We start from the raw sequence: 12,145 nt of genomic DNA on the forward strand, positions 1-12,145 counted from the left end.
ATATATTTTTTTTTTTACGCTGGGTTGAGGATAGAAGACCGGCTTTACCAAAAAAAAGGCAAAATGGGTGCTGCTGCCCCCATGGTGGGACAGACGAGAAGTTTTATTCTCCTTGAGAGGTTTTATTCTCCTTCGAGTTTTCCGTAGGTTATAAGGATATAACCATACAAGTCGTAATTTAGATAGGCTGTTTTTATTAGGGGGTGGAGTTTAGGCTTCAGTAACATTGTGGTCCCAACGTTAACCTTAATGGGTGTTTTGTTAACTACCCCATTATCTGGAGACTAATCTAGTCCTAACTATGCTATGGAGCAACACTTCTGCATTGATTTTTTAGATGGAAACGAGATAAAAACATTGTTTTGGGTTGGAGAATGTGAAACAGAGAAAAAAAAAATTGTCTTGAAGTTCGTAAAAATCTCCAGAAAAAGATATGAAGTATTTCTACTAAATAGAATAAGCAAGAACAAATCATCCCGATTCCCAAGTAAACGTTTTAGGGGTCATATAAATTCATTCTCATGTGGAATATAAAATCGTTTTTTGAAATATTCACATTGAAAATTTTTGTCTTTTCTAGATTGCTCAGAAATATTTCTCGAAAAGTCCATCTGGAAATCTAGAATTTCAAATTTAATTTTATTTTTCAAGTGCCTTTTCGATTTGATAAAATATAACTGTGTCAAATGCTCATATCAAGAATTAGATTGGAGCAAGTCTGATCCAACTCAAAGGTGCGAGGAAGGGAGGGAGGTTCTGGAACCTTGTCATTTGCTCATGCACATCTTGTCATGAGCTGACAGGGTTTTTACCTTTCGAGGTTTTGAGTCCAGTCCGATAAACATTTTACTTACGTTTCTTCTCTACTTTGCCCCATGATATATCAAACATCCAACAATTGCTACAGTACTTTAGGGGTCTAGCGTCAGGGATCTAGTTTTCTTTATTACATTGGAAGGAGTTGGAAAAGAATGTGCTTACTGTATGAAAGTTTGACGGCGGACCCAAAGAAACTTTGAGCTTTAACTTATTTCCAAATTTTAATAAATTGTAATTAAACTCAATTAGGTTTGTTTTGACTAATAGTGTATATACGTGAACCTTTTATATGTCAATCAATATGTTTCAATCACAAATGAACTCCAATGCACATAGCGAGACAAAAGGATCTCAGTGGGCCAGAAGAAACTAATATTTTATATACACGAATATTTTACACATCAATTAATAGGTTTCAATCACCAATGCGCATACAGAGACAAAGGGATCTCCAGTGGGCCAGAAGAAACTAATAGTTTATATACGTGAATCTTTTATATATCAATTAATATGTTTCAATCACAAATGCACGCCAATGCACATAAACTTAAAAGTAAAAGCTTACAAAAATGAATTATTGCGCATGAATAACTGATAAATAAAATAATTAGGCTTTACAGATTAAAAGATAAGTTGGTTCAAACTATTATTATTTGTAAGGGTTCATCTATTATTTTGGATTCATTGTTTATTTTGGGGCTGTTTTCCAAAAAAGGTTCATCTTTCATCGGTATATCTCGTATCTTGTTAAATTGGCAACAGTAAAGAAGTGGATGTTTATTACTATACATTAAACACTAACATAATAAACAATTTTAGTGAATACTAATAAAACAAACAGTAAAAAAGTGAAAACAGTAAAAAACCTAATAAGTAAAAAACAAGAAAGAAAGGGATAAAAAAAGATAGCCTACATTTGGGGATAAATATTTCGGTGTATGTTGAGTTTTTCCTATGCATCTGGAATGTTTTTCATTTCACCAAATTTTGTTATTTGTTTTAAAATTAAATCTTTAAATTTAAAATATTTAAAATTTGAATATATTAAATATCATACATCCAAACTCGAATATCATTTGAAGTTAGGGCCTGTCTACAGGATTTTTAAGTCATTCAAATAGGGCTTGAATTTTATTTTATATTTTAAATTAACATTTACTTTCTCCAGGTTACAGCGGTTAAATTTGATAAGAAGTGAATTGGAAAACATAGAGATAGATGGAGGCGATTTCCCTAGTCTTCAAGTACTTTGGCTAACGAAAAATGACATTAAAGAGGTAATGTTGATCTGTCTGTTGTTATATTTGTTAAAACTGCCGTGTCTAGGGTAAAACCTGTAACTGAACTTTTTTAGTTCAAGCTTATTTAGTCTTAGTAAGTAACTTTTCGACCTAACCTAAACTAACTTTATAATAAATAATTTTATCACTGAGAAATGTAGCATTATTTTTCGAAAACGACCAAGAAAAGATGGCGCTGAGGAAACGTAGTTTTACTTTGTGGAAAACGAGCGATAACTCATACTTTTATTGAAAATTTGTCATTCTTAAGAGCTCAAAAAGTGCTTAAATTTGAATTTGCGGTAGAAGCGAAAGAACATAAAAAAAGGCATCGAGTGGTATGTTCACTGTATTGGTAAGTCAGTTATATGAACTGTCATAATTTTAAACCTAACTAAACTAACCTTATAATAAATAATTGTAGTACTGAGAAAATGTAGCATTATTTTTCGAAAACGACCAAGAAAAGATGGCGCTGAGGAAACATAGTTTTATTTTGTGGAAAACGAGCGATAACTCAAATTTGAATTTGCGGTAGAAGCAGCTATTTTATTCGTACAGAACATATCTTTTTTTTACTTAAGCATAATTTACGCTACTAAGAAAAAATACTGCGGCAATTTGTCAAAAGTCTCGGATTTTTAAAATTCAAAAGTACGAAAGTTGGGATTTTTTTAATTTCCATCAAATTTGTCAGTTGTTTGGGGATGGTTAGTCAGCTGTTTAAGGATCTGACAGAAGACGGTACTTTTTATCTCATCATATGATCATTCAATGTCGCTAAACTGATTACTAGTCAGAGCGCCAGATTCTGTATCTCGCTTATTTCGATTAGTACCCATGCCGGAAGGTACAAAAATATTAAGAATGGATCCCATGGTAGTCGACCATGCTGAAAACGAATATCGTAGGGCGCATGTTCGCCGTTGGAGCGTTTTTGAGATATAGGCCAAAAACACCAAATTTGGCCTATAATGGGGTTCGATGATTCTAATTTTTTTTTACAGATAAGATTGGTCGAATCCAGTGTACCCTTACATCAATAGAAAGAAGAGACTTGTGGCTACACGAATATGATTTTTGTTTGTAAAAATAAATAAAAAATAGTACACTTTTTACTGCAGTTTTAAAAAAAGTCAGATTTTTGTCAACAAATTTCTAACAGAAAAGCTAAAAACTCGAAATTTTTTCAAGATAAAGTATTTTTTTTTATATTAGAAAAGAAAGCCCGTTTAATTCCGAACACACTGAGCTAAGAAAAAAGTTTAAATTATTATATCTGGGGGGTCTGCAACTTTTTTAGCGAGTGTACCCGATAATATGAATTTTGTTTAGTAACCCGCTACCTAGCTATCAATAACACGCTACCCGCTACCTAGCGGGGAGTTGATTGATAAGCTAAGCAGAAGAAATTGATAAACAGAAGATGAAAAAGAAAAGTGAGTCAGGTAGGCCAAGATAAAAAAAAAAAAAAAAACAGTTACTTCAGGTTGATTCAACATGTGATTCTGACGCAAATACTGATTTGCTGATGGATGATAATGAAGAATATGACACAAATTTGGAAGATAAAAAACTATTTTTAAAGAAATAGAATTTTTAAAAGCACTTTTGGTGTTGTAAAGTTGGCTGGAAAAATGAGTGTAATTTTTTTTGCAGAAGTAAGAGACTTAATGAAAGTAATTTACAAAATTAAATATCACATGAAACTAGGTGATATTGACTAATTTAGATTTATAAGGACTGATAAAAAGGCATGTTACATTGATCAATCAGATTTAGTATTGGAACTTCCAGTTCTAGTGAAAATGCTTGTCAAATGGAACATATGTGATTTGAAATTGATTTGTCAATATTTAATCTAATATCCTGCTTTTCCTTCATGAAGCACCAAACAACCATGCAACAGTCGAAAAATCTCAGCGAACGTTCACGGCGATAAGTAAAGCTGTCGGATGGGAGATACGATGGTCACGCAAGATCTCTTCATTTATCAGCTAGCACAGGGAGTGAAAAGTAAATACCCGGATGACTTCAAAAACGTAATCCTACGGATGGGAGGCTTCCACTTCCTGCTCAACTAACTCAAGGCAGTTGATAAGATAATGGACAGCTCCGGACTCAAAGAGATTATAGTGCAGGCAAAACCGCTGCTACCTGGTACATGCGAAAAGGTATTTCAAGGGAAAGCCTACTACCAAGATATCAATGCCTACTGCATACTGTACGAGGTCTTGCTAGCCCTCTACTGGGAGTCCTTGGAAGAGTATTACTCCGAAGCACAAGAAGACTTATCCCGTCTGGGCCAGCTGGGTAGTGCCATTAAGTTATTCAGGACTTCATTGGCAAACGGTGCTAACGCGCGAATTGCACTTCAGAAGGCAAACTATACCTTAATCACTTTGGCTCCCATAATGAATGCCTTCGAAACCCTTCGAAATGCGTCACCCACGTTTGCTTTCTGGCGGTAGTTCTTAGAAATACTGGAAATAGCGATGCAATTCAATCATGCTCCAGCAACTGCTTGGATGTTGCCATACTTGGTGGTGGGGACCATCCTCAGTACACAAGATATCTCATACAGTACTTATATGACATGCGAAGTTTACCACAAACCTTTCCTGATGTACACAGAAGGCTCATGAAAGGATACTCCGCAGTGAAGAGAACGCACACCAGGTTTACGGCCACCTGTTCCGATCAGATACTGGAATGTACAGTGAACAGGGATGCAAAGACGACGGCCGGAATAATAGGAGAATAAATGGATGAGAGACAGACTGAAGCTTGGATTCTTACCTTACCGATTTCTGCTGCCATCAGCAATGGTTTCCTGCAAGTAGTCAATGTATCCACAGAGACATTGAAATATCACGAAGACAATCAGTGATGACGACGCGATTACAACTTTCACGAGATAGAGTTCGAGACATTTTCACCACATGTGGCAATCCGTTCAGCAGAGTGGACTTCGACCTAGTGAATATTGTGACGTCAGAAGTCGTGGACGTGAGAAGATTGTTTCTGATATTACTTGCGCAGCCACAAAAGGAAAAGAGGTGATTGAGGACTTTCTGTGCAACAGGAAAGACGATGTGAAAAAGGTTGTAATCCGAACTTTCCCTTCAGAGAAAAAAACTCAGAAAGTGAATGGTGTCCCTAAAACTGATCTCCTGAGCTCTGAAGTAACAGCCTTGAAGAGAATCATTACTGCTCAGTTGAGCTACGGTGAAGAAAAGGAGAAAGCCGTTGCAAAGATCCTCACAAAAGAGATTCTTCTTTTCCCTCCATCCATTTTTGAACATCTTCCGCAACAATCAACCAAGACATCCTCTGGCTGAAGAATGAGGGTGGGGAACAAAGCTGTGCTGTTGAACTGGCTAAGAAAAAAAAGGAGGACTTTCATCTTAGCCGGCCACTGTGAAATCCAAAGAAACAACATCAGCTACAGTACATATCGTTGACCTAATGTCCAAGATAAGGTCATATCGGCCTGCCAGGTTTGAAACAGTCAAATCCTTCGCGGAAAGATTGCTTCTATCATTGCTGAATTATCTTCGAGTGGGTATTCCTGAAGTCAACATTGTCGCACATCGGTACGACGGGCTGTTTGGGAAGCTCACAAACACCGGCGAGTTGATCTCCTTGAAATCAGCATGCTGACTCCGACGAGGGAAAGGGAAAAACCTCCAGATTTCCGCTCTTAGCACAATTGAAGAATGGGATGCCGTACTTGTAAGCTCAGCGTCTAAAAGCCGCCTCCTCGAAATTTTGTATGAAACCTGGGAGCAGATGAGTGATCAGCTTCCGAACGCACTCAACATTTTTCTCTCAGGTGGGTTCAAGGAGAGATTCAAAGTGTCTCTGGTCAAGCGTGGCTGCTGTCCAACTTTACCAGAACACTGTTACTACGAGGAATGCTTGACCTCCAGCCACGAAGAGGCTGACCAACGCCTTATGACACATGTCAAGTACGCTAGCCGTTACGCTTGTAGCATCGTAGCATCGTTGTGCATGCCAACGACACAGACGTGGCAGTAGCCTGTGTTCATTTTTTTGAAGAGCTTCAAGCTGAAGGACTGAGCGAACTTTTCTTGAAGTTCCCGACTTACATTATCCCAGTACACGAGCCGGCGGATGGAGTCCACTTGTCCAAAGAGGAGCAGATTATGTTACCGTTCGTGCACTGTCTGCCAGGTTGTGACACAACGAATTTTTTCTTCGGCGCTGGGAAAGCTTCTTTCTTAAACACCGCGGTGTCTCCAACTTTTGCCTCAAAAATGGTGTCTGTGACGGAGCAGATCAAGGATGCAGAAGGGAAGCTTTCGGTCGACGTGTTTAGAGAATTTTACGACCTATCAAAATTCCAGGTCATTTTAAACGATACGGTAAACAGGCCGGATTCAATTCACTGGCCAATGTAAGGGCTTACGTTCGGTGCCAGAAACAAGATGTGAAAAGACTTCCACCTTCTGACACCACCTTCGAGCCATGCATACGAAGAGCCATATTCGCTACATGGATAATCTTGTCGTCAGCACAGGCTCGGCCGAGCATTCCAGATCCACTTCTTCTTGGATGGAAGATGGCGGAAGGGGGAGTAGATGCGGTCGTCTCAAACTGTAAAGAAGCATCAAGCCTGGAATCTTACTGCAGATGCAAAAGTGGAAGATGCAGGAAAGACTGTAGCTGCTCGAAAATGAAAGGATGCTGCAGCTTATGCTCCTACCGCGGAACGAGGAGGGCATGCAGGGAGTCTGACCTTGCCCCATCTGAATTCTCGGAAGAAGAAAATGAGGAATATTTGTGAAAATTTTATTTGATACCTTCTACTTTTAATTACAATAGGTCCCTAATCAGTTACTATTACCCAATTTTACGGGCAGGCCGAGTAAGACAACTCCAATGCGCCGACTGAATCCATCTGTGAAGCAGAATTCTTTTATGTAGTAAATAGCTCAGTCGTATTACTGGCAAATCAGGTCCCAAAAAGGTAATTGCAGACGCCTTAGTAAACCAGAAAACATATGTTCGTCCATTCTAAAAAAAAAAAAAAAAAAAAAAAAAAAAAAAAAAAAAAAAAAAAAAAAAAAAAAATTTTTAGTCAACATTTTTTAAACCTATTTTTATTTTTAAGTAAAAGTTAAAAATTTTAAACAGTTCGGAAGTTTGAAGTATTCCTATCCTTTGAAGAAAAAAAAAATATTAGCCTATGTCCCTTTTCACGATACGGCTAGTGATCATTTCAGTGACACTACAAAAAAAAATCGCAGACCTTTTAAAAATAAAAATAGTTTATATGTTTTTAGCTCAAATTGTACGGAATTGAATGCACTTTTTTTTCGAATATGAAAAAAAAATTTGTTACCTTGAAGAAATTTCGAGTTTTTAGCTTTTCTTTGAGATATTTGTTGAATTTTACAGCACTTATTTTGAAACTGCAGTAAATAGAGAAAAAAATAGTGTTTTTTAGAGAAAAATAGAATAGGACTTAAAATTTTGTGTTTGAATAAGGGAAACAGCCTCGGTCCACAGAAAAGAGTGTACGACACATTTTTTTTAAAGTTTATGCTTTACATCCTACAGGCTCTTTCGCTAGTTTAAAACTAAAACAAATATCAAAGTGCCTCATGTAAACGAAATCCATGGAACACAAGAATGATCACGGGTAAGAAAAATAGCAATGTAACAAGCCTACTAATGTACAAAATAGAGAAATTTAGGCACAAAAAACTAGTCATGATATAAAAAAAGGATATGAATAGAACAAAAATGGATCCATAGGATGCTTTTGAATGTAGTCTGGAGGTTATTAAAAGCTCTAATTTTCTAGCCTGGACAAATGATTTGCCCCCCCCCCCTTCAAAAGACAAAACTATCTTAGAAATGACCAAATCTTGCCATGTTCGAAAATATTCATTATTTTTCTGGCAAAAAAAGAAAACACTGTAATAATAATAATGTTGTGTTACCAAGATTTTAAGTCATATGTACAAAATATATAATTATAAGTCTGAATTGATCACGAAATATATATGTAAACAAAGCCAAAAAATTGGAATTTCCTATTGATAATAAACTAATTAAACTATACCCAGAAGTAACAAAATACAAATGTTGCTTTTTTATGAAATTACTAAATGCTACTAGGAAAAAGTGATATTGAAATCCATAGGAACTTCTCATTCTCTCTCTCCCCCTAATAAGTTATTGCCAGGTCAACAAAAACTCACTACATCTAAATAATACCTGACATTAGCCCTATCAGGAGAGTCACGTATGGAGCAAGTATACCGCACCTGTAGCCACTAGTGTACATAAATAGTAGACGTTTTAATGTATAATTCTTATGATAAAAATATTTAAAATAAAGCAAGTTATAATCAAACAAACAAAGGTAGAGTAAAAATCTGCTCCAAATTTTTGCTTAATTCTCTTCTGTACTGTGAGACAAAGTGTTGTGCTTTACTGATTTTGCCACATCTAGATTTTCTGGTCAGATTGCCCCTGAGAACGCCTATTAATTTACTTTTGGCGCAAACAGGACTATTTCCTGCGTTTTGTATGTAAGATAACCATCCAACGTCTGTTTGATTTTTTAAGGCCTTGATGTTTTCCTACCCTTGTAGAGCATGTCTACAGACCTGTTTTTTCAGTTGTTCATTCCTCATGCATAGAATTTTCAGCTAGTATGTTCTTATAACAGTATAAAAATATATAAACTGTAGCACAAATTCCCAATCTCTCCATTAAAGATTTTTGGACACGTCGGTCGCACTCCTCTCTTCATGACTTCACCTTTCGCGCACGCGCAATGACAAATTTTTAGTGCATTACAATGGGATTATGGGAGACCTTTTGCCCTGGCGTTTTGGTAACTTCCCAGTTCGCGTGATGTGATGTGTCCCATTACTGAACCAAGTTTTTGCTACTGCTTATATATATTGGTTTGCTTTTTCTACTCCTATAGCTTACAACTATAGTGAACTATAAATAATATTTTTGTATTTGATTTTTTGCGTGTAAATTGACATTTGTCGCTTTCATTAGAGTTTATATGCCCTCCTCCATCTCTAAAATGTTTCCGCCCCCTCTCTCAACAAATTTTTGGGGTTTCTTTCAGAGGCTAACGTTCAGTTACTGATAGTGGTATAGCAAGGAGAAATATCGGGAGATTCATAGTGGGAAAAAATAATTTATGTAAAATCTGTAAAAACTGCTGTTTATATAGTGTGTAGATTCTGATAAGCAGTATAGTATGCTTATTTGATAATTCCCAAAAGTCTGTTTTGAATTTAAGGTGGACAGAGAGAAAGAAGAAAAATTTATTTTCCAAATTTAGGCGGAGGTATTTTGTTGTTTCGATTTTGTCAGTGATGCCAAAAAAGGTATTTTTAAAGGAAAATACCCAAGTAGGTATTTTCAAAACCTAGGTGGGATGGAGCCAAAAATATTGGACTTCCCCAAATGGGCGCTACTGTTTCTGGTAATTGATGAGCACTCATTGAATAGCAGACAACTACTAATAGCTCTTATGAGGCATTATAGATTTGTCGTCTCCGGAACAATATTTTCGGTAATCCTATCTGATCAAAAACCTTATATTTTGTGATGTCTCGTATGTTGAGCGTAAAATACGCAGAGCTTATGATTTGAATGTAAGTTCGACCTAGCTTTTCCTGTAAGAATTTGTGGTAGTGTAGCGTCTAGTGGTAGTGGTATGGTAGGTAGTGTCTCCCACATTTTATCTTTCGTATAGGTTCCTGGTATATTAAGTAATCTTTTCCAAGCATCGTAATTTCTTCTGAGTGTATCTTTTCCTCTTCTTTTTTAAATTGAAGAACATTTTGCTCTTTTTTAGTGGCACCATATATCCCAGCTGGGTAAGATCTATACGCTTAAGGATCTAAGAATTCTCGAAAATCCTCTTTTGAAGAAGGCCAATATGGAGACAAATCGTCAGAATGTTATTGCCAGAATTGGTTCGCTTAAGGTAATGTTGCTAAAATTTTCAGTGCTGTCTTTGTAATTTTCAGCAAGTCCAATGTGAAATAGTGCCATACCAAGTATACAAGTCTACCCTCTTACCAAGCGTAAAATTTGAATTGACAAATTTCGGACATTCTGACTGTTAATGTTCATCTTTAACGTGACTTATCTTCCCGCCCAATATGAAAGGATATGGCTTAAAATTTTTTTCATAAACGAGTGAGAAATACTCCTCCGTTTTACTTTGTTCAATGGTTGCATTTGCAATGGCGTACTTATTCCATAGGAGGTTGGTCTCTATATAGAATATTTCTAATTTTTAGCCCTCGAGGTGGTACTTGAAGGACTAGATGTCCCGGGTTATGCTGGGACGAGGCCCCTTTATCCACTGCTTGTATTTACTTCATAGGAGATGGGAGCATTTCTGATAGATATTGGCCTAACTAAAAGGCTGGATACCCGCCAAGTCAGGCCGGAATAATCTCTCTATATCCACTGATCACATTTGATTCATAGAATGTAGGTAAAACCTGCCTCTTATGAAGCAAATAGGCCTCAAGGTGGCAAGTGAAATCTTCAAAGTTTCAGATTAGACCGGAATGAGATCCCTTTATCCACTGATCACATTTAATTCAGAGGAGGTTGGGTTACGATATTTTTGCTAAATATTCCCAAGAGGCTAAAAATGCTTGCTGCGAGGGATTGGGGGGAGGGGGTGTAATATCATCCCCGTAGTCACAGTTATTGGACCGTTCTACTATTCTGAAAAAATAGCTATCTCTGGCGTGTTAATAAACATTAAGTAGCAAGTTTCATGCACCACTTCAAACAGATATACGTCTCATCAACCCTCGCCTTTTGCAGAAAATGTGCTTTGACTTTGAATGGCCATGTTGCTCAAGATGAATCAGCGCTGAAAGCTCTTAATTTTTTTTTTTTTTTTAGCTGTACTCTTACTTAGTTTTTGCTTCATGAAGGAAAGACATTTAAGATCATGAATTGAGCGGTTAGTTGTGTCGAAAACCAGAGGACGCAGAAAATGTGCTTTGACTTTGAATGGCCATGTTGCTCAAGATGAATCAGCGCTGAAAGCTCTTAATTTTTTTTTTTTTTTTAGCTGTACTCTTACTTAGTTTTTGCTTCATGAAGGAAAGACATTTAAGATCATGAATTGAGCGGTTAGTTGTGTCGAAAACCAGAGGACGCAGAAAATGTGCTTTGACTTTGAATGGCCATGTTGCTCAAGATGAATCAGCGCTGAAAGCTCTTAATTTTTTTTTTTTTTTAGCTGTACTCTTACTTAGTTTTTGCTTCATGAAGGAAAGACATTTAAGATCATGAATTGAGCGGTTAGTTGTGTCGAAAACCAGAGGACGCAGAAAATGTGCTTTGACTTTGAATGGCCATGTTGCTCAAGATGAATCAGCGCTGAAAGCTCTTAATTTTTTTTTTTTTTAACTGTACTCTTACTTAGTTTTTGCTTCATGAAGGAAAGACATTTAAGATCATGAATTGAGCGGTTAGTTGTGTCGAAAACCAGAGGACGCAGAAAATGTGCTTTGACTTTGAATGGCCATGTTGCTCAAGATGAATCAGCGCTGAAAGCTCTTAATTTTTTTTTTTTTTAACTGTACTCTTACTTAGTTTTTGCTTCATGAAGGAAAGACATTTAAGATCATGAATTGAGCGGTTAGTTGTGTCGAAAACCAGAGGACGCAGAAAATGTGCTTTGACTTTGAATGGCCATGTTGCTCAAGATGAATCAGCGCTGAAAGCTCTTAATTTTTTTTTTTTTTTTAACTGTACTCTTACTTAGTTTTTGCTTCATGAAGGAAAGACATTTAAGATCATGAATTGAGCGGTTAGTTGTGTCGAAAACCAGAGGACGCAGAAAATGTGCTTTGACTTTGAATGGCCATGTTGCTCAAGATGAATCAGCGCTGAAAGCTCTTAATTTTTTTTTTTTTTTTAGCTGTACTCTTACTTAGTTTTTGCTTCATGAAGGAAAGACATTTAAGATCATGAATTGAGCGGTTAGTTGTGTCGAAAACCAGAGG

General features: G+C 36.6%; 1 protein-coding gene and 1 long non-coding RNA gene across 2 annotated transcripts in view; one reads left to right on the forward strand and one right to left on the reverse strand.

The window, feature by feature from the left end:
* Positions 1-12,145, reverse strand: part of LOC136026931 (uncharacterized) — a 96,093-nt gene that overhangs the window by 50,257 nt on the left and 33,691 nt on the right. The window lies entirely within an intron of this gene.
* The window catches only part of LOC136026929 (tubulin-specific chaperone E-like), a 69,251-nt gene that overhangs the window by 32,638 nt on the left and 24,468 nt on the right, over positions 1-12,145 (forward strand). The window contains exons 7-8 of the mRNA XM_065703775.1: positions 1,988-2,096; positions 9,961-10,092. Of these exons, the coding sequence (XP_065559847.1) occupies positions 1,988-2,096; positions 9,961-10,092 (241 nt within the window). The remainder of the gene's footprint in view (positions 1-1,987; positions 2,097-9,960; positions 10,093-12,145) is intronic.

Source organism: Artemia franciscana, chromosome 5 (assembly GCF_032884065.1).
Source record: "Artemia franciscana chromosome 5, ASM3288406v1, whole genome shotgun sequence".
Lineage (NCBI taxonomy): Eukaryota > Metazoa > Arthropoda > Branchiopoda > Anostraca > Artemiidae > Artemia > Artemia franciscana.